Source organism: Antedon bifida, chromosome 7 (genome assembly GCF_963402885.1).
Source record: "Antedon bifida chromosome 7, ecAntBifi1.1, whole genome shotgun sequence".
Taxonomy (NCBI): Eukaryota; Metazoa; Echinodermata; class Crinoidea; order Comatulida; family Antedonidae; genus Antedon; species Antedon bifida.
The window spans coordinates 27,122,500-27,145,880 of record NC_136232.1 but is presented as its reverse complement, the minus strand read 5'-3'; the positions used below and the strand labels follow the sequence as shown (position 1 = coordinate 27,145,880).

The 23,381-nt window shown below is 31.4% G+C and overlaps 3 protein-coding genes across 5 annotated transcripts in view; all 3 read left to right on the top strand.

The window, feature by feature from the left end:
• Positions 1–113: 113 nt before the first annotated feature.
• Positions 114–1,326, top strand: LOC144847909 (ceramide-1-phosphate transfer protein-like). The gene is made up of 2 exons (XM_078704490.1): positions 114–303; positions 515–1,326. Exons 1-2 carry the CDS (start codon positions 185–187, stop codon positions 1,035–1,037), a joined length of 642 nt encoding a protein of 213 aa, XP_078560616.1. The 5' UTR covers positions 114–184; the 3' UTR covers positions 1,038–1,326.
• Positions 1,327–1,545: 219 nt separating this feature from the next.
• Positions 1,546–5,445, top strand: LOC144847697 (tRNA (cytosine(38)-C(5))-methyltransferase-like). 2 transcript variants are annotated; one of them, XM_078704186.1, is made up of 10 exons: positions 1,546–1,664; positions 2,042–2,151; positions 2,489–2,565; positions 2,956–3,027; positions 3,198–3,263; positions 3,471–3,516; positions 3,655–4,088; positions 4,272–4,329; positions 4,433–4,565; positions 4,958–5,445. In XM_078704186.1, the coding sequence occupies exons 1-10, from the start codon at positions 1,589–1,591 to the stop codon at positions 5,056–5,058; spliced, it is 1,173 nt and encodes a 390-aa protein (XP_078560312.1). In that variant the 5' UTR covers positions 1,546–1,588; the 3' UTR covers positions 5,059–5,445. The 2 variants fall into 2 exon arrangements, with proteins under 2 accessions (XP_078560312.1, XP_078560313.1); XM_078704187.1 differs by lacking the exon at positions 2,042–2,151 and having other exon boundaries at positions 1,581–1,664.
• Positions 5,446–5,726: 281 nt separating this feature from the next.
• The window catches only part of LOC144848170 (catenin delta-2-like), a 48,415-nt gene continuing 30,760 nt past the window's right edge, over positions 5,727–23,381 (top strand). Inside the window, exons 1-2 of one of the 2 annotated variants that reach the window (XM_078704871.1) lie at positions 5,727–5,816; positions 11,479–11,535. The gene's annotated coding sequence lies outside the window, so the exon portion shown is untranslated. The remainder of the gene's footprint in view (positions 5,817–11,478; positions 11,536–23,381) is intronic. The other variant, XM_078704872.1, reaches the window with a different exon arrangement.

Here is a 23,381-nt window from a genome sequence, read left to right as displayed (position 1 = left end):
TCGAAAACTACGAACATAACGAACATAAAGAATAAAGAAAAACATGATATATGCCAGTTATTTTTATGTAACTGAAACACCCCTTTTAGAAATGGAATAACTCTAAAAAGGGGGCGTGGCGTTTAAAGTTCACAAAGAATATTGTGGAAATAGGATTTTGGCGGAAAAAAGTATCTAAAAAATAATGGCTTCAAAAGAAGGATTTAGCTTAGAAGTTGTAGCAGAAGAATTCGAGAAATGTAAATCAGCCGAAAACGAAATAATTCTAGAGCACTACATACGAGGTTACGAAGAGTTAACGAGGTAAAATTAGTTCTAGGCCTAGTTAGGCTTAATAATGATTTTGTTTAAGAAGGGAAAAAGCCTCTCTGTGAGGATGGCAAAGTCGTTTCGTCTCAATCGACATACTATAAATAGGGTCTAATATGAATTACGATCTAACATCTGAAATTAGTATTGAAATTACAATTAGTTTTTGTTTTTCATTAATTTTCTTTATATATTATATTTTTAGAGTTTTTGAACATCTTGGCACAATATTCTCATTCATCACATCAGATCTGAAAGAGAAGATAAGAATTTTGAAAGAACACCAAAAGGCAACGTCAGACCACTTTAAGTCCGTTCACACTATGGTTAAGTTTGAACTAGACAATGAATTAACAATCGGGAAAAATTCAGCTGGGCTTTTATCTGGTTCCAGGACACTACTACGTCTACACAGAGCTCTTCTTTTTATAAGTTCATTCCTCAAGGAACTTATTGAAAGCAATGAAAATGATAGCGTACCAAAGATGGCGTCCAACGTCTATGCAAGTACGATTGCTAATTATCACAGTTGGCTTATACGAAATACTGCATACTTAGCAATGCGTACTCTACCAAATAAGAAGACGCTACAGGGCAGACTTTGTACGTCACCAACTTCCGAAAAGACAGCAGAAGAAATCGTCGGCGAATGCATTAAACAAATGATGCCAGTGTATGATATAGTGCAAGCATTTTATTCTGAACATAGCCTGCTAGAATTACCTTAAAAAAAATCTGAATATTAAATCTCCAAATCTGCTGGTAAAATGATGGAAAAATTATTAATTTGTTTAGTTGTAGTTTTGAATGATGCCTTATTTGCTGCTTGTTTGTAATTGTATAAAATCAGATGTTGTCATTTGGTGCTGCCTCATACATAATTATGTTCTATTATTGTTTTGATCAACCAATTAATTTATTTTTTTATCAAAAATTAAGTGCAATAATAATTAATAATAAATGAGTACTATCGGAAATCATGATACTGTGCCAGTATAATAAATGCTTTTGATTTTCAAGAAATTTATTGTTTTTTTCATTTCTGATGTTGAATATTTTAGAGAAGAACCAAATGCTAAAATATAGAAATAGAAAGACAATTTCTATTCAATAAAATGATAATAGCAGCAAGTCATTGATTTGCACGGCGGTCGTATGATCAATTTATACTTGTTTACATACACGCACGGCAGCGATTTGCTATGAAACTGCTATTCGCACGTACGATCGACCACATGGATGCAGTCAACCGGAACGAAACGTACGATTCAAAACAAAAATGGTGGAACAACAAGAAGAAGTTCGTGTCGTTGAATTCTACAGTGGAATTGGTGGTATGCATTTTGCATTAAAAGGTAAATTTTGGGTTTATTAGTTTCTATAGTATTAGATTAGTTCATCGGAAGAATGCGTACTTGATCATAAAAACTAGCAAGCTAACAGTAGTGTAGTCAAGTTAGGCCTAGCTAGGCTAGTTTGTTATGAATATAATCGTAATGTAGCCCAGTGAGTAGGGCCAGAGTAGGCTGTAGAAGTAGTAAGGCTAGTAAGTAGTGAAGCTAGTGTGCATGGTTAACCATGAACATGTAAGGCGTCGGTGATTTATTTTCGCCATTTCTTTATCATTTAAAAATACTAGGCTAGATTAATTCAACTGAACTGAGGCTGGTGGTGCTTCCATCCATATTGAAATAAAGTTCTGTCAAAATAAAATAGTGTTTTTATTTTTCAGAATGTGGAATAAATGCAACTGTTGTGGCTGCACTTGATATTAACACCGTTGCCAATCAAGTCTATCAACACAATTTCCCTTCAACCAAAATATTTCAAAGGAATATTGAAGTATGTACCATATATATTTAAAACAATTCTCTGACATAATTAAATAAATCAAATAAACATTTATAGGCCTAAATATTTATTTTCTCCTTTCCTACTCGCATGTATAGTACAAAATCATTTTTTTTCTTTATTTCATTGAATAAGAATCGGAAAATAATTTATATTATGTATGTTATATGACCATTATTAACATTTTTTTTATTCATGGAGGGACAGATACTTAGCCATAGCCTCAAATGTCTCAAAATCAAGTTATATCATTTAAGGTATATCATCAAAGCATATGAATAACATTTATTGTTTGTTTTGATTACTTAAATTCTCTTTTTTCCACAAGTCAATCACACTGAAGGAGTTTCAAGCACTAAATGCTGATGTATTTTTGATGAGTCCTCCATGCCAACCATTTACAAGGTGCAATATCTATTTTTTTTTTTTTTATTCTTTACTCACAATAAACATTTAGAAACTCATTTTAATTCATTGTTATTTTGTATAGAGGGCTAATATATTGTAATATATTTTATTTGTATTTAAAAGTATTAAAGTAATATACAATACAGTAGATGATAAATCAGCTTTAATCAAAATCAACATTTATTTCCAAAAAGGTGGCGTCACCAAAAAAGCAAAAGCTTGTGTCAGGGACGCCAAAACAAAACATTCAAAAGCAGAACATATAAAATAAGACACAGAAATGAAAATAACAATAAAACGAAAAGCGGTACATATCAATTGCAGTATAAATCATATTAATGCATTTTCATCCTGTTTAACCACAGTAAAGTACATCATTTTTTTCAGGAGTGGTAAACAAGGGGATAATGAAGACCCAAGAACAAAGAGTTTCCTCTATATACTAAACCTTCTTGGAAGGTAAAAGCATATTTAAGTTGTTTCTGTGAGGCATTGAATGTTTACCAAACTATCATGCAAAATTTAAAGACTATGCTCATAAATTGCATACAGTTTGATTATATAACAAATATCATAATATATTCTTGATATTAACTATTTGCGACAACTTTCCTATGCTTTTTATTTAGATTAGAAAAACAGCCATCACACATACTTGTAGAAAATGTAAAAGGTTTTGAAACTTCAGAAACAAGGTATGTTAATGAGTTTATAGATAGGTCGCCATTGAGTGATTGACCTGCCAGGCAAATGAAGGAATGATTAGAAAATAGTTAGATCCATCACCGACAACTTGCTAACTTTTACAATATAACTTGGTACTATTTTATAAATTAAACAATGAAAACTAATTTATAAAAAAATTAAAATTATTGACTGGTATTGAAAATATTTTCTTTCAGAAACCATCTATTACAAACATTATCAACTTGCAACTATGTTTATAAGGTTTGATACACTATTTTTTCATTATTACAATTCTATTCTAGTTGAATTAACTTTACAATGTTCTGTGATGTTATTATGTGATACTTGCAAACAGTAAATATCATTATTCCATCTGCCAATTTTCTTCATATTTTCCAGGAATTTCTACTATCTCCTTATCATCTTGGCATCCCAAACCAGCGACTTCGATATTTTCTAGTGGCCAAACAACATCCCCACCAATTTGTTTCTGATTGTTTGTTAGAAAATGGGCATTCATTGTACAAATACATCATAGAGAACTCGGCTAGTAGTAATGATGAACTTGAGGAAAGAAGGAATGTATCGGCCGCTGCTGAATTCTCTGAAGAAGCCGCCGAAAAACATATTGCAGAAGTCCCAAAGGTAGCATCTCTTAGCCAACAAAAATTCGCAAATTATTTGCCTAATAGGACTATAAAAATGTATTTAGAAGAGTTACCAGACATTGTAACTGAAGAACATAAGATTGATGAGAAGGTGTTGATTAGATTTGGGAAAGTAATGGATATAGTAACTGAGGAATCTGAAAGAACGATGTGTTTTACTAAAGCGTAAGTAAAATCTAGAATTGTTAACGACTATTTCGGCATGTTTTATTATTATTAATTTTCGTGTACTTTTTGTGCTGGTTGACGTCTATGTTCACTGTAAGAGGTAAATCTATTAGCTTGAAAATAAGAAAATGAAGGAATTACAAATATGGTGTTAAAATCATTATATAATTTTGTTTTCAGGTATTTTCATTATATTGAAGGAACTGGCTCTGTCTTGCAAATGAACAAAACATTACAAGTAAGCTACACTGTTTATTTAAAGAAAGAAAACACAATATATATTTTGTAATGGAATTGTTTTATTGCCATGCTAATACAGTTCATGATGAATTTATTTACAGAAATCGGAAGTATTTCAGAGTTTAGAATCAATTGATGACGACTTGAATAAAGGTGAAATTTGGAAGAAACTAAACATCAGATACTTTACATCAAAAGAAATAGCAAACTTACACCACCTACCGGCAGATTTTTGTGAGTGACTCGGAGTTGTTTTATTGATTATATTTATCTGGCCTTGTTTTGCCACGCTTTGTATCTATCTATCATATTTGTACTAAATCATTAATTGAAAAAGAGTAATAATCACCACATGATATACTGTAAGTTTATTTATATTTTTTAATGTACATACGCATCCAACAGCGAGTGACTCGTCAATTACAGGATGGATAAAATATTTTATAATTTTTCGTGCTTATAAACTAAGTCTCCTTTGAGGTTTAGGGAGTGGAGTTGAAAGAGTCATGAGTTACAACCCTGGCACTAGGTCAGGACTGAACCCTGGACCTTGGGATTAGAAGGCAAGCATGCTAACCACCAAGCTACAGCCACTTTAAAGTATGTTCTTATTATCTTTTCCATAGCATTCCCAAAGGAAATAACAAGGAAGCAACAGTATAGGTTACTAGGCAACAGTTTGAATAGTCATGTGGTATCAGTCTTGTTGAGGTTCATGTTTTCTTAGAAGCTATAGTGCCTTGAGAGAAAAACCTGTATGATCACAAGAATCACGGAAATCGGCTGCAAAAAATTGTCTGAAGAAGAAGATAGTAATGAAAAGAAATGATAGAGATAGTAAAGAATTTCAGTAAAAGTAATGGCAAAGGAAGACAATGCATTCTATTATCAGATATAATCTGTAATTCTTAATTGTGAGAGAAATTGCCAAATTATTTCTACTGGTTTTAAACTCAATAAATTAATTAAATAAATGTTGCACTTGTCTGTATAAATATAAATACCAATACCCCAATTTTTCTTTTCAAAAGTTGTATGGGATGTCTGATGTTAAAACAAAAATGATGATAAATGACTCAATGAAAACCGTGTGCACACTCATAATACAATAATAAACGGGGGGGGGGGGGGGAGTGGGGGTAATAAGATGGATAGACATATGTAAAATTATTAACAGTATAAAAATATACAGAATGTTTAATAAATTATGTACAGTATACGTTTTGTGTATTTTCATGTTTATTATCGTACTTCGTAATCGTTTCAAGTATGTAGTATGTATGCCTGTACAGTATATATTTTGTATTAATTTATGTGTTCAGTGAAAAAAAAAATCACTTGCGCCCTCTATAGTTTGTACTAATTTGAGCTCTTTTTCTCTATTGATTATCTCCGCTCTGCCTTTGCTTGCTTTGGTTGTTTGACGATTTTCGGAAGATTATTTTAAAGATAAAAACCATATTTGACTGAATTTTCAAGTTAACGGTAAGATAAGTTTGAGAGTATATTATGTGATGTTTTTGGAATGTTGTTTAATAGATGACAATTTAGAATTTTAGCTTAAAAATACAGTTGGAGTGGAGTAGCCCAACCCAGCCAGGCTTTTCACAGGCCTAGCTTGTTGGGGGACATAATGAATGGGAACCGTTGACTGGTGGTGGATGGATGATGACAAATGCTGTGTGGTGCTCGCCGTGCATTTGATTGTTTGAAATTGGAGCGTAAATCTCAGGGATCTGACGACCCTTAACTTTCTTACCTCTTGACACATATGCAGTAATTTGAAGAATTACACATTAGAAAATTAGTTTGAATAATCAATTTATAAATAAAGTAAATATTAAAAGGATTTTTTATTCACTCTTTTTAGTGTAGGCCTAGCCTAGCCTAAAACTAGGCTACTGTGTATGGTAAACACACACACCCCCACCTCCCCTCACCATATAAATAGGCCTAGGCCAGACTTTGAATGATTTAAATACTGTATTAAAATTACTAATAATAAAACTACTTTTTACAATAAAAATATTGATTTTTTAAAATTATTTAAATTAATTTATTTACTAAATACTATCCCAACAAAAAAATATACTGACCAAGTAAGTAGTGTTCTTCACATAGAAGTTTTTATTAGATTTCTAAAATTTTAAGCAATTGTTGACAGTGTCTAAAATCTTGCAGACTCATTGTTCACACACACTGGTAACTTAATTGGGAACATATCATAGTATCAGACCATGGTGTGCTGGAGCTTGTTCTCAAGGGCTTATAGTATTAACAGTTATCAAAAGTATTAAGTATACACACCTTATTAAACAATTTAAATTCATTAAAAAGCAACTAAAATGTGGCATGGATTATGAAATCATACGAAAGAGTAATTAGAATCCCCTTGGGAGAATTAACAACACATCACCTCACAGCTTTTGGTAGTTAATATTGTTAATTATTTACTTGAATAGTTTTAATCGGTAAATAAAAATGTACAGTATGTTAAATTTTATATTAAATTAGTATTGTACCTGGGAAACCAAAGAAGTTTTGTTTTACTTGACCATCTTAGTAAAATATTCTGGAAAATTAAATTAGGCCTAATAAATTAAAGTTTTTTCTAGAATGATACGTTTTATTTTAAACTTTGAATCAGGTTGAAAGAAGATTTTTACATGTTTAGATTAAAATCATCAATGATATAACTCCCTTCCTCTTTTGAATACAAAGACAATTTAGGATTTACCTAGTACTTCTTGCATTAAAGAACAATGCCTGTGTAGCTACATGAATTCTAAAAACTTTATTTTATTGAATATTGTGAGAACATACTTTAATTTTAACTTGTCATGGTAACTTGTTCTTTTATTATCAACAATTTGGAATTTATTGAGGAAATCGTTATTTTAATTATATTGAGAATGTAAACCTTCCCATGGTTTGAGTTGATAGGTCTTGAGTTCCTTACTCTAAGTAACTATCCAATATTTCCATGGGGAAATAATAACTGCCCCGGCCGCCTACAGTATATTCTATGTAAAAAAGTTTATTATTTCATTTTTTTAGCTGTCAAAAGCATGAACCCCTAATGCTCCTGCTGAATCTGCCCTGGGTACAAACATATTATGTTACATTTCGTGCAATTTGCTAACTTAGAAATGCTAACTTTAAGTTGATACTGTAATGTATCACCAGCAAGCTGATTCATCTTATTGATTCTTGCTTATATCTCATTTATTTTGCCATAAATTGATAAACAAGTTTTATTGTTCAGTAAAACCTATTATATCATGAGCAATATTACATATTATTAGTACTTTCTGTAGTGAGTCATAGATATGTACTTTTGTTAAGATGATTCTCATTGGTAATGCTTAAGTATATTCTGAATTTCTCAATAGAAAACGTTACTGTTTTTATGAAGAAAATTAAATTTACCACCGAACCGTAGCAATACCAATTAGTTGCCTGATGTAATTTCAGATTTGCAAATTGGCTACCGATAATTAAAGAGAGGAAATTAATTTACTGTCTGTATTTTGTGAATGCACAATATTCTAGTATTGTACTATATGCTGCAGTATGTACTGTGTGGTAAATACTAAAAAGCATGGACGATATTATGTACAGTACGAGTTACTTGTTTTTTTTACATGAGAATATCACTGACTGACATCACTGTACAGTATGCATTTCATTAGGCTATTCCATAAACGACAAGTTTGACTCTAAGAAGCTCATTTAGTAATACAGAATTTCTTGACATTTTGCTGACATATTTTATATTGTGTAAACTTGCATTTTCTGTCTCTTATTATTTTGATAGTTATTTAGCAACTGTCAAATAAAGTAATTTTTTTTAGCACTCCGTATTACATCAGTGTCTTTTAAAAAAAATTTAATATGTCTGGTTTTTAAAAGATGTACTTTTGGCTTTAGGTGTCCTTGTTTTGAATATCATTACATATTTTGGTAAAACCTACAGATCTCATCATACATAGGTTTTACTTGAATAAACCTATTCGATTTATGTAAATTACAAGCTAATTACATGTTCCATTACTTGTGTCATCAAATCAATACTATACAGTATGACTAGGTAGTCACGCTGAACTGTCTTTAAATTTACATACTGTGGCTGTGTGAGCATCTGTAGTACAGTAGCTTGTGTTGTTTGGAAAATTAGTTAGTTTTATTATTTTGTATAGCAAGGTAAACCAGTGTGAAATTGGAAGCAATTACTGATATTGTCTGAGAAAACGCATGAAAAATGCCTGAAGGAAGGGACTGTTATTGGAATTACTTAACATAAAAAAAAAATGTTAAACCTGACATTTTTAAAACAGAATTTTTTTTGACAAAACATTAAAATACAAGTTGTATTGTGTATATAATTTTTAAAATATTGTTTTAAACAGTACTGCGGTATGCTTAGAACAACCACCTTGCTCTAAACTAAATTGTTTGTACATTGTTGCAGCATGCCACGCCTTGATACTTTAATGGACAGGAATAGGCTTTAAAAATGCCACGCCCTTTAGCTTTATACAGTACTGTATTGCTGATACAGAAGGCTTTAATTATTTTATTATTTCATGTCTGTTGGGTGTTCTTCCAGCCACACCCCTTTATCATTTTACATTTTATTTAATAACACAACAGTAGTGTAGAAGATATTATAATAATGGTCCTATAAATATTGGTAGCTCACACATTTACTAGCTCTGAGAAATACACTATAAAGAGTATAAACATTATGCATAGCATTTACAAGCAAGACTTTATTTCCAATGGTTGAACTTTGCTGAATAGTAAATGTCAATTCAAGTCATTCATTAACATGCGCATTAATTTAAAATTAATTTTGAATACATACAGTGTGTTCTCCTGCTGTACATTACTACAGGTATAATTTGTCCAAAATATTAATATTCAAAGTGTAATAATAATAATAATAATAGTGGTTCTTATCTTATATTGCGCATACTGTATACTGAAGCAAGCTCTCAATGTGCTGCACATTATTACCCTGCTAAAAATGGTTATATTTATTTCACTGGTCTCCTAAAGGAATACCCTGTAGCTCAGGAAAATAACTTGGTTTTTTATTTGAACCCTACGGAACTCCTTGCTATGAACTTGAATCCATTTGTTAAAACAACCTGCTCAATGAGTGCATTTTCAAAGATTTAATTTGTAATAAAATAAATCTATAGTATCTATAGTTTTGTTTTTCTTGGTGAAACTTTATACTATAGTATTACTATCCTTACTTTTCCTTCTTTATTGCCAGTGACAGATTATAATTTACTGCAAGCCTTTAGTAATTTTATTTATATTTATGAGCTTATTGTAATCCCATGGGCAATACTAGCATTTAATACCTGAAACCTGAATAACAACATTATTATTAAATGTTTTTTCCCCTTAATATTTGAAATGTTTTTTTCTCGTTTGCCTGCTGGGATTGGCTGCTAATCTGTCATTCATCATCTACATGCAAACATAAATTATTTTAAATTAGATATTTTAGCATGCTTGCCTTCACCTAGTAATCGTAGTAAGTAATAGTAATCGTAAAGCTCTGTCTACACTATCAAACACAATGATGTCATATCACTACCATATTTGGTCATATCGCTACCATATTTGGGCACATCACACTTTTTTGTCATAAACTTTAATAGTGTGGACAGAGCTTTACATTACAGTACAAAAGAATAGAATGATTGTTACAGTAAATTATATACTGTAGCTTAGAATAGAAGGGGTAAGGGTACAAAATGATAATTCCAACCTACATCAGCTAGTAGAGAAGTACTTAGGGGTTTGAGGTGGAAAAATAGAGATTTTATATTTATAAATAAACTCTCCGGTAGTATCAGTGGTTTCTTAAGTCATGTCTATTTTGAAGACCTGGTGGAAGGTGATTTTAAAATTTCTAAGTTTTAAGATGGGTCAAAGAGAGAAGGTGGGCGTTGTTCGCACCACCTCTGCACCCACTTCTGCCCCGTACAGTTTCTAAATTCATGATAGATGATACTGCCGATAATTATGTTATTTAAGATCAGAATGTCATTTATGGTAATTATTACATTATGCAGTTTACATTTGCTTCCATTTCAAACTGAATCCATACTTAAAAGTGAATGCTTAAAAGTGAATGCTTAAAAGTGAATGCTTAAAAAATGACTTGACATTACAACAAATGTGAATATCTCCTTAAGCAATACTTAGTTCCTAAAATCTGAACTGGATTTCTGAATTAATAGATCATTTAATATTATAGAAAATGCAGTATGAATTGTAATTATGTAGGTGGCAAAGAGGCTATGAATATAAACTTACATTTCTGGGTGAATTTATTGATCATCCTCTTTAATACCATGTGACTACTTTGCTATTCACGATATTGCAAGGGTGATAATTATATCGAGGCTATGTCTTGAGTTAACTTACGGTTAATCGCTTCGAAATGTTGTTCATATTTTTGTCGTTGATGAATTTCACAACTGTTTAAGCATTTATTTTAAATGTAGAGAATTTATATAGTTAACAGTGTGTTACTATAAACATTTTAAAATGTTTTTAAAACCACTCGGCATTGATTTTGACAATCACAAACGTGACATTAATTCCTTTGTTATTCTTGTGTGTATCAATTCTTCTACTCCTTATTTTAATGTTCTCGTATTAATGTATGCCTCAAGTTGTGACAATGTTTATTATGACATTTAACATTTCTTTCAAGCAACATGAAGCAATTTAATGAGCTTTTCTGCAGGGTGCGTGAGGTATTCTTCTGACATTCATATAACATAATAGTAATATATCTTATAGTTATACAAGGTGAGGTATTCTGCTCACATTTATATAACATAATAGTAATATATCTTATAGATAAAGGTGAGGTATTCTGCTCACATCATTCATACAACATAATACAATAGCTGGAATATCAAAATGGCATTTATTACATTAAAATACAGTTTAGCCAGGATGAATGTAGTTAAAGGTTTAAATAAAAATTCAGTATATTATAATTCTTTCACGTCAGAGATGGATACATACTGTACATGAAAACAGGCCTCGTGAAAGTATAAAATTGTAGGTAATTGTGCAGTAGTTTGTTATAATTTTTAATTGTTCTCCACAGACTGTTTGTTACATCTGAAGTTGCCAGTAATACTTTTAAGTTGTGAAGAGGAATCAGGTATGTTAATTATTTGTGTGCGTTTTATTTATTGATCTGGCATGACTCACCGGCAGCTTACAGTATGAATGAGTATTCATAGTTACTGCACAGACCTATGGTTTATGTCCCCATTAACCTGCTAATAAATAATATGGCATTCGTAGTGTAACAAGTGACAAGATACAGAATACAAAAGAATTTCATCTGATAACATTTTATTGAATTTGATCTGACGTTTTTGTGATGCTACTGTCTGTAATTGATACAACCAAGTATTTTATTGGGATGGGTATTTGAAAGGAAAAATAGGATAAATAAAAGAGTTTGATGTATCTGTAAACTGTGGCACTATATGTTCATACAGTGCTATTGTGGATTAGAGCTGCTGTTATTTTTTAAAGGTAAGTTCATATTGAGGCTATTCAGCATGGATCCATTGCTGAATCTTGACTAAATGTCTACACATGTTGTTTTCACATTTTGTGAAGCTCTGTCTACACTATAGCATCAAACTAGTTTGACAAAAACATTGTGATGTGCCCAAATATGATAGTGATATGACATCATCATGTCCATATATAGGCACATCACATTTTTTGGTCACCTAAAGTTTGATAGTGTAGACAGAGCATTGGATATTTATTATTAAGGTACTGTACCTTATTTTACCTTTTATTTTATTATAGTTATGCAGATGATACATAAAGTGAACCTCTGTTGATCAGATTTAGTTTTGAACTTTAAACTGTTAATATCCTTGTCTGATCCACCCCTATAGTAGCTAAGTCAATCTTTTATAAATTGTTTGAATGAAAACATGCCAATCCTAAAATAGGGGATATGAAATGGACAGGTTTGAAGAATGTCAATCCAAAACGATTTAGTGCCATGACATTGATAAGTACTGAACTTATTGCACCCTTTGAACCAAATGTATGCTTGATCTACATTCTCTAGCAAAAAAAGTCAAAAGAGAATTTTAAAATGACGGGAAAAGGTGTGCTGTCAAATTCAAATGCCTTTGTATTGAAAACACGCAATTAATGCAATGTTTTTGTTAAAATGACTACAAACAGGAAGATGGCCGCTATGATTTAATGTGACAAACAAGTGTTGGTTGGATGTAATGAACATTAATGTTGTTTTCAAGGGAATACTAGCGATGAGTCATACGAGAAGTTTATTAATAAATATTAATTGGAATTTAAATCCTAGTTAAGAGCCATTGTCTCCTTGTTGTCAGCCTAGCATAGTCATCCTCACTGATGATGGTGTGATGACATTAATGCATCACTTGTAAGTTGTATGACTCATGTTTTATTACCGGCTTTAGACCTCCAGGAACTAGTCTCCTGCACTCTTTGAAAAATGTCCATATGTCAGTTCTTCTAGTCTATTTTGTGCCTAGCTTACCTGGATAAACCGACAATAGCCCATGCTTTTCAGAGGAAAGTACTTGATACTTGGTGGTTGTCCTCTTGAATACTTGAAGTCTGACAAAAAGGCCTTGGGAGTGGCTTATTAATTGTGGAACCACAACCATGCTCTCATGTGGGAACGTTCCACCGTCATCATTTCTTTTCGTAACTTGAATACATTATGACATAGAATTATATCGTGATGCGTTGTATTCAATTGAATAGGAGGTTCCTAGTAAACAAGCTACTGTACTAGCGTATCTTCTAATATAGTATGCAACCAACTAGGACTGGCTGTTTGAGTAATGATGTATTTATCTCAGACAATTTATATGTCATTACTTTACAGTAACCTACATATTGGAAGGAGGGAGTGTTTCCTTAATAATGATAACATTAACAGTAAAGTTTTATATTAATAGTAGGCTCTTGAGAAATAAACATGTCATTTAAGTGCTCCTGATCTTACCAATTTTGTCTTTGGTATGTAGGTGCCTGTCCTGTTTTATAACATTTATCCTTAATGTCTTTGCCAATAAATTTAAAATCTCAAAGAACATAAATATTTTATTTATCTTTCTCTTGAGTGTTACTGTAGATAGGTGTAGTGTCAGAGTAGCTATACTGTATTTTTAACCAGTCAAGTCTAGTTGTACTGTAGGATAGGTTTATTTACCCTGGGACTATTTCTTTTCACTAGCAGGGCACAAACAAAGCTAAAATTGTACACCAAACTGTAGAGGATTTTATGTTTTATTTTCAAAAATCATCATGTACATTTGTACAATTTACTTGAATGCATTGATGCTGTGTGTCAAATTTTCCCACCTTCAGTGAGCCTGAAAAAGCATTTTATTTATTTGCCTGAAAAAACAAGGACAGTACAATAACAAAATAACAGGGCATCCCAAAAGTGAACCACTGTACTAAATAACTGTCTGAGTGGGAACCCTAAACGTACAGCCTGAATGCGAAGGAAATAAACAAAATGAATATATATTATACAGAAATATTGATAATGGAGGAGGCTTTAGTTATTACTGTATATTATACTGTATGTATATTTGTGAAAATATGGTTTAAACTGTTTAAAGTGGAAATATGGTTTAAACTGTAGTAAGTAGTATCCGGTCATGTATTCACATTAAACTTTACTTGTACACTTTTTCTGGGTGACATCTTCAGTATGAGAATGTTCTCCCAGAAACCCAGTGTACAGGACTATGAACAGCACAGCAGTTTCATATAACATTTATTTGCAGTACTAGTAGTATACACAAATAATAATCACTTCACAGCAAACTTTACTTGTACACCATTGAATGAATAGCATCATTGAGGGTGAGTCCCACTCAGCAGCAGCCATCAAGCTTGTTTACGTGATCACTCAACAATAGTTGAGTTCTTTACATCTTGTTCTACTGTGACCTCTATTATTGTGTTTATAGCTTTGTATTACTTCCTATTGTCATTACTGATTTACCTGTGTGTATACCGTTTAAACACAGGATGTAAAAATACAGCTCTTTTTTCATCGACAATACATTTTTTTCCTGTTATTTTTACAGAATATTTCTTCCTCTCTTAAGCTCCATATTATTTCTTGCCATTGTCATAAACAATTTAGCTGAGTACTCTACTTAACCACAGGATGCGTAAGTTTCTATTTATTACTAAATATGTTCACTGGTAATTTAATAACTGGTAAAGCCTTTTGCCTTTTCCATTTTTAAAGAAGATATTAGATTTTTGGGATTTTTTTACACATAAAAGAAAGACAGACAAATATTATTGGCTTTTACTGAAAGTGTAATACTATAGTCTATAGTTTCCTTATTTGATTCTAAAGAAAATGACCCTGTAAGTACTGTCTGGTAGACCAGTGGTGTGAATGTGATTCTATTTTAGACCTTTATGACTCCCCAGTCTCTGCATGATATTATTCAATTACCTCTGAAATATGTACATAATACTGTGTGTAAGATTTATGTCAGTTTCATAAAAAATACATTTTTCTCTCATCTTTTTCCATTTTTTTATTTAGTGCAACATACAATTGAATCTGCACCTTAATTACATTTTAAAAAAATAGGATTCTATAAATCTAGAAGGCTAGTGAAGGGATTAAATGTATTCATCTAGATTCAAATGTGTTCTAATAAGAATACTGTAAAATCTGCAGCTTATTATTCAGTAACCTCCTCCCTCCGAAAACTTGTAATTTACACTCATTCCTTGAGGGAACAGCTCAATTTTTGTGTAAAAAGCATACCATTGGAGAATAGAGGTCACATGTTCATTAGGGATAGTCTTAACAATTCAATTGTTCATGTTTTTTAGTATTCCATTAATAAACGTTGCTAAACACTACCATATTTATTGCGGATGAATTAAACCAGCAACCACTGTTGACATAATTGGTGTTTATTCTTAGTCTAGCTGTTTACTGTTTACTTTTGGTAATTAATTCTGAATATTAAGATCATGATACAGATTTTTGTTAGAGATGTTGTCTCTGATCACAAGGACAAATTAAAATCTAGTTGTATAATACAGGAGGTTATTGTACAGTACTGTACATTAGATAAAAATACAGAATTAGTAAATTATAACCATGGATGAACTTAATTCATCCATGTGTAAACAGAAATACATTTACAGTATTATCCACTTCCACCTCCCTCCAAAAAAACCAAAAGACTTAAAAACCTCCCCAACAAAACAATGAACATTTAGTTTGTGTGTTTTTGTTTCTATATTTAATCTAGTTTATTATTGCATACAATGTTGATATGCATTTTTGTGGAAATTAATTGCAATTGAAATGTTTTAATTTATACAATACGGTATTGGAGACATTAATAAATAATAATACAGTAATGTAGGACATTACATTACACCATATGGTAGCTTTATAATTGAATGAGATGTTGCACCATCTTTGATTGAGTAGGTTTAAACGTTAATGTTTACTTATTAGATTCCAATGAAACACATTAACCTACCAACTACCAATTAAGGTTATCTTATACATTCCTTATACATTTTACAGAAATAACAATTAAATAACACAGGTAGAAACAACATATACAGTATACATTTTTTGTTCCCCGTAGGAATGTTTAGGGAGACTGTGGCGTTACACTTCATCCCTTTTCAACTCAAATCTCTCCTGAAAACTCACCCTTTTCAATAGTTTTTTTTATTTTCATGCTGCGCTGTGAGACTCCAATAAAGAGGGCTTTATAATTATTTGATATTATTATTATGAGGATGAGTGCTTTAAATAAAGTTAGTGTGGGTATATTAGAAATACCAACATGATCAATAGTGGTGGCATTGATTTATGTATCAAATCATAATGTAGATTGTAATACTTAATTGAATAAGATAAAGGATCTCAACTACTGTGTGTCTGGATCAATATTTGTTAGTGGATAACAGTATCCTGTCTTGCACTGCTTTTGATAAAACTACGAAAAGATATTTAACAGGTATAACTACTGTATAAGTCTTGCTTGTAGTAGATGTTGTGGCCTGGGTGGGGAGTGTGTTTAAACTTTTGTTAAAAACATTTGGATTTTTCCAAAAAAAAAAGCCTCTGATGTGGTTACAAGTGTCATGAATTTAGTGTTTGTGCAGGCTGAAAAATAAATTGTTTAATATCATTGATTTACTGGCAAACTCATACTAGGCATAGTTTCTTCATTGCAATCAGCTAACCTGTCTGGTTTGTTTCTGGATCAGTTCCTACTCTACCAGGTCTAATTATTACCTGTATAACTGGTTCCCATAAGATCTTGTACACCAACATAACATGCTGATTAGCAGGAATTTCAGCAATACACTTGTATTTTATGGTCTTTAATGACCCTCACAGGATTGGAAGATTGAACTTAGTATTCCATTGTTTATTTAACATTTTTAAGTATTGGTATTAAAATATAAAAAGAAATTTAAAAGAAATAGCATTGAACAAAGCAGAAGGAAAAAAGTTGGATTAAACTCTCATCATCTGAGACTAAATCAATCTTTTTAATAATCAAAATGTATTAAGCCATGTCTGTAACTGAAACCAACAGCATATGGACCTGATTATGAATAGCCGTTGTTACCCATAATGCACCTATGCGATTCAAAGCTGGAAGGAACCAATGTACGAGATCAATGTCAATTTTGAAGGAATAGATCGCAGCGGTTACACAGTGAGTTGAGTGAGGTCAGTTACTCAGACCGCTTGTTTACACAGTTGACTTGCCTTCAGTACGGTGTCGATATAAGCCCACCTTTAGTAATTAATACTACAAACATACAATGCTCCAGTGCTCCTCTATTACATTACACCAATCTAATTAAGATATACCTTACTGACTTAAGTCCTGCCAGCTTAATGTGGAGTCATTAATATGGAGTCATTTCGATGCTAGCTGATCTTTGTAGATGTGTACTGTAATGTATGGGTACTGTGGTAGGCCAAATAACTACATAGTTCACAGACGGCCAACTACCAAACACCTTGGTACCATATATCCTCTGGTATAAATAACCCCACCCCCTAAAGCACAAAATTGGGCCGACTGGTATTAGGGGTGGGAATATATCTGAGGATATACTGTATAGGGATCTTAATGTGGATAAAAATAAAATATGTATTTCTCTTTGTTGTACAGTATGTAGAAAATATCATAATGATACTTGACAGTCTGTTACTGTTTTGCATAGATATCTAGATTTGTGCAATAAACTGAATCTTGTATAATTATGTAGGCAGAAAAATGCAGAATTACTAACATGACAAACTGTCAAAGACATTAACGATCATTAAGTAAGTCTGTCACCACGGACAAACAAAAACTTCTATAAAAGACATCCTTAGCCATCACACCAGATTTATTGTGAATCACAGAAATATTCATAAACACACAAAAATAAGAATTTACTACATTTGGATCAAGGCTAAATATTTACTTACTGCATACACTCAGAAGCAATTAGTCAAACTAGATATCTTGAGGTGTATCTTTAGTATTGTAGACATTGTCATCCTTGATGCCATTAGCATTATAGGATGTGCTCTGATTATCTTAGCATGGTACTAAATACTTAGAGCGTGCTGATGATTAGAAATTAAGAACTGATGACTCAACGTATCATCATCTTAGAATAATTAAAATGGAAAGTAAATTCAGGTGCTACATTACTAAGATCTCACTTGTAGACAACTGAATAATCATTATTGGGATTAAATTTTAATAAATTGTTCATTATAAATTTATAAATAGCATCTTTTTCTGTCCATCGTGTCCGATGATGACTAGGTGGGTATCTCTAGATTTTTCGATCGAACATGCAGAAGAAATACTTTGCTGGTGTGGAAGGTTCATGTACAATATACAGTATGTGTTCTCTCAAAAGACAGTAAAAACGCAAGAAAATATATTATGCATAAAATTGAATATGGTGACGATATTTCTGTATCTAGATTCTATGCAAAATGACTTGAATTAAAATAGACTGTATATTTAAATGGAGAATGGAGTTACTCAATCTAGAATGTAGATTAAACTTTGTATCCTAATTACAACAATTTACAAACATGCAATTTAGCATGTCAACTTCATTATAGATTTGATTAGAACAATTTAGTTAGTTCCAAGCAATTTATTGAACATGGTTTATCTAATTTTGTACTACAGTTCTGTACGCACGTTCTTAAGATGATGCTGTAGTGTATACCAGCCGTAGTGAATTATCTGATCACTTTCTTACTTTCCAATGAACTATTTTTGCTTGGTTTAGAAGGTGTGAAATAAGGAAGAACTTGTTAATTAGTGTAAACATGCTGCAAGCTACACAGGTTTACAGGCTTCAATCAATTGACATTTTCAATATGGAACTCTTTCAACGCACAACTATGTTCCAAAAGAGAGAATACTGTATGAAATTGTTGTATCAGTTCACTTCATATTGTTGTACTCATGAGGTCACTTGGATTGGCCTCTAATTAGCAACCTGTGCACACCCTCCAGGCGCCTCTGATCAAGTTCAAGCAGTTTCTTAGTATTTTGTGTCGAGTAAATAAACGGAAAGTGTTATATTTGTACGGTTGTTGATAATCAGTCTAAAATACCTCAATGTTTGTATAGAATGATTTAATTATAGTATTCTTGTTACAATTACTGAATAAATGATTTAGTAATCTATACTTCTGTGGAAGTTGTGATAGAAAGTGTCAATTTACTTATTGTAAATTATTTATTATAAACAGGAGATAAAATAATCATTTTCATAGTTATTAATGCACAATCATTCATGTTGTGTTATTACAATTTCAGAATCTTACTAAACTGATCTTTAAAAAAAAAAGTCTTTAATAAAGCAAAATCTTATTTCTTATTTTGTTAGGATAGACAGATGCCTTTTTCACTTAAGCTCCTGTAAATACTGCTCTCATATGGGAGCTTCAAACCGCTGCTAGAGAACTGAGCGGTGTAAATGCTTCCTCTGCTTTTCTTTTTTTTTTAGGGTATTTTATGGATCATTTTTGTGTGTAAAGCACTTAGAATCATTGTATTAGGCACTATATAAGACTACCATTATTATTATCTGTCATTTATATTTTACTAAACTTCAGTACCATGTAACCATGGAATTCTGTCTGCTGTAGTCTCTATATACACTGTGGTTTCCACAATCATTACAGATATAAATTACTGCAGGTGGCACATAATCCCAAGCCTGGTAGTAGTAGTAGTAGTAGTAGTAGCCATAGTTCAGGGCACACTAACAGGTATGTGATGTCATAATCAGCATTTTGACTGCATAATGCACAGGAATGTGGATTGTACCAAAACAAGTAATAAGAAATAATAAAAATACAGTACAGTATATAGTATTAAAAAGGAATACCACAGTTTTGTTACTGTCTGTGTTAGATTGAGGGATTTGTCACAGACAAGGTTTACTAGACATTTTGATAAAATCAAATTCCAAAATAAAAATTGTTTACAATATTTGATAATAGACGATAAAATAGATAAGAAGATGGGTCATTGGTATGCAGAATTTTTAGTAAATGTTTAACATGGTTGAACGAGCAACCAAGGTCATTCGTAGAAGGTAAGGTACAGCTTACACCTATTATATTTATATGGAGTTGCCAGCCAGGGATCACCTTATACATATTGCAGTTTAGGGATCACCTGGAAAAACAAAGTCTGGCTCAAATGTTTGTTACCTGCGCAACACCTGAATAGCTTTGCCTCGGGCGGTGGCTATTTATTTTGACCCAGTTCAGTTACAGATTTTATAAGTTGAGCGTGTTTTAAGATTGAAACATTATCTTTAAAGCTGTTGAATTTTGCGTGAGGTAGTTAAAATGGTTGACGAATATATTTCAGAGAGCTTTAGGATTTATATAATCCTATGTTATACAGTACCTTATCTTTTAGGATATATAGTTGTTTTATTGAAAAGAAACCCTGACTGAGGGGATTAACTATTTTCCATAACCAGAAATTGCATGGAGGAAATTTTGTTTTTGTACAATATTATAATACCTGGTATCAAAGTAGAAGAGTACAAAATGCCTGTTTCTTTCTGGCACTAATGTCCTTTAATCATACTAATCTTGCGTTATCTCTTACGTAAATTTTATTCAGAAATATATTTACCAGGCTAGCACTCGCCGTTGGAAACATGCTTATCTTTATTAGAAATGTATTCCTTAGGGTAGAAATATATAGCAGCAGAATGTCCACAATCTGTCAGATTTCTCCTTTGGTATAATGTTCTGATGACCAGACCTAGATAATATTATGGATCGGAATTGTCGGTGTCTTGAGAATTTCTATTTTGAAGTTTTATTTTATTTATTCCTTTCAGTGAGAAACATAAACATAAAAAAGGAAGCGCTGAGGAGAGACAAGAGCTGTCAAAGACAACTATCGCCAAAGGGCGTGTCTATCCAAAGTTCAATATATTAGTATTACATACGGTTTTATATTGCAAAGATGTTAAGTTTCGTTCGCTAAGTTTGGTTCGACCATCTTTTAAGTTTGATTACACCATCTTTTAAGTTTGGTTCGACCATCTTTTAAGTTTGATTACACCATCTTTTAAGTTTGGTTCGACCATCTTTTAAGTTTGATTACACCATCTTTTAAGTTTGGTTCGACCATCTTTTAAGTTTGATTACACCATCTTTTAAGTTTGGTTCGACCATCTTTTAAGTTTGATTACACCATCTTTTAAGTTTGGTTCGACCATCTTTTAAGTTTGATTACACCATCTTTTAAGTTTGGTTCGACCATCTTTTAAGTTTGATTACACCATCTTTTAAGTTTGATTACACCATCTTTTAAGTTTGGTTCGACCATCTTTTAAGTTTGATTACACCATCTTTTAAGTTTGATTACACCATCTTTTAAGTTTGGTTCGACCATCTTTTAAGTTTGATTACACCATCTTTTAAGTTTGGTACAGTTTTCAATTTCACTTATTAAAGTAAATATAGAAGCAAAAAATAGAATGTATATTATTACACATTTCTATTTTTGGATAGGATGCATTACTTTGCAATATTGTTTTTGTTTTCATTTTAAATCACTTGATTATGACATCATGAGAAGAAATTAGTTTCTGTAGTGGTAATATTCAGGTTAGTAAGCAAAGTACACTGCAATATGTAAGTACCTGTTGTAAGTTTCTAGTACCAGTATACTTGTGATTGATTTTAAGCAATCTTTAACAAGAGGTAAGGGTGAGTACAATGACATGTATTTATAGCAGACAATAGCATTATTGTTGTAGGTTGAATTGAATAACAAACAAACCCCTGTAGTTATTGATTAAAGCTTGTGGCCTCCTCATACTATAGAACTCCTTACTTACAAACTAATAAGACCACAGTAAGGTATGTGTCTATGTTTTACTGGAATTATAGTTTCAAGGTTTGGATATTTCTACAATTTTTTTTTTCCATTTTGAATGTTGTATATCAGTAGCTTTTGGTCCCCAACAGGTACTACTTGTACTGTAGTACTTTATTTTTATTTCACACTAGTATTTACATAGTTAGGTAGGTAGGTAGTACTTCACATTGTGGTCATTGTTAGCAAGCCTACTGGTACATAGGTCTACCACAATACTTTACAACAGTCTCAGAGTGGATTACTGTAGTAGTCAGGTTGTGATATTAAAAAAAAAAAAAAATTACATGCCAACACGCTTAAAAAATATAAATTACAACGGATACATTATTGCAATGATCTTTGATTCACAGTTAGTGTTGAATTCCAAGAAATACGTTTCCTCAAATATCTTTTATAATAAAAGCATTTTAGTAAAATAATCTGAAAGCATTAGTATTGCATTTAGTTCAGTAAAACTTAAAATAAGTATGGTATCTGTTGTCAGCTCAATATTGAATTAATATGAATTGATAGAATCCGTTTTTACACAGTTTGTCATTTCTGTGATAGATCTTTAGTATGTTCTCAACTGAAAGAGCCTACAGTATGAGTTTTATACATATACGTACTTAATATATCTATTAAGCGATTAGAATTTTAATTTAAGCTTTCATTCTCAATCTTATGTTGGTACCCCTCACAAAATAAATTGTGAATCTGGAACATTTTTATTATTTGACGGTGTCATTTAATTTGTATTACTGTATATTTTATATACTTTTAAGCTCACATTTTTTATCTTATTCTTATGTTGGTAAAATAGTATCGTCATAAAAATAATCCTGGATGTGAATTTTCCAATTTTATTTGGCCTAATACCTGTGAGTAACTTTACCAACCAACTCATTAAGGATCTAGCAATATTATCCTACATTAATTCATTCCTTTAAGCTAGAAATTTAAGATCAAACATAAAGATTGAAAAATGATGGTAATAAATCATAGATCGTGGAATGTTTGAATGAAGTATTAAAATCTTGAGGAATTAAAGTCCATAAGGTGTTTATACACAAAATGCCAGTAGAATGTCATTGCCTTTAAAACTACTCAAGTTTATGTAAAAATAAAATACATTTTTTCTAGCGATGGATACAAACTTTTAAAATAGAAAATTGTCATCAACACGAACGTAGCCTTACAACATAGTGCAAGTGCAATAATTAAAATGTTTTACAGTGTCTAGAATGAATGCGTATATCCTTGATTAAATTAAATGCAAATTGATAACAAATTTGTAACAATTATTGAATTCTTACCTTTTGAATGATTAATTATTCTTACATTAAATTAACAAAATTATTAAATCAGTTCATTTTTTTATTCATAATTTATTAATTAATTTTTCAGTTAAATTTTTATAAAATTAATTTCTAATGCATTTTTGTTTAATTTAAAAAAAAATCAAATGTCCATCTACTCCCGTATCTAAGTATTAGATTATCACAATGTTTAATCTGTATTTGATAACATTTAA

Excerpts from the sequence above, each read along its gene's own strand:
- LOC144847697 (XM_078704186.1), top strand. The coding sequence starts at position 1,589 with ATGGTGGAACAACAAGAAGAAGTTCGTGTCGTTGAATTCTACAGTGGA. Across the intron at positions 1,665-2,041 it reads TATGCATTTTGCATTAAAAG|AATGTGGAATAAATGCAACT; the intron begins GTAAATTTTGGG and ends TTTATTTTTCAG. Across the intron at positions 3,264-3,470 it reads TTTGAAACTTCAGAAACAAG|AAACCATCTATTACAAACAT; the intron begins GTATGTTAATGA and ends ATTTTCTTTCAG.
- LOC144847909 (XM_078704490.1), top strand. The coding sequence starts at position 185 with ATGGCTTCAAAAGAAGGATTTAGCTTAGAAGTTGTAGCAGAAGAATTC. Across the intron at positions 304-514 it reads GGTTACGAAGAGTTAACGAG|AGTTTTTGAACATCTTGGCA; the intron begins GTAAAATTAGTT and ends TTATATTTTTAG.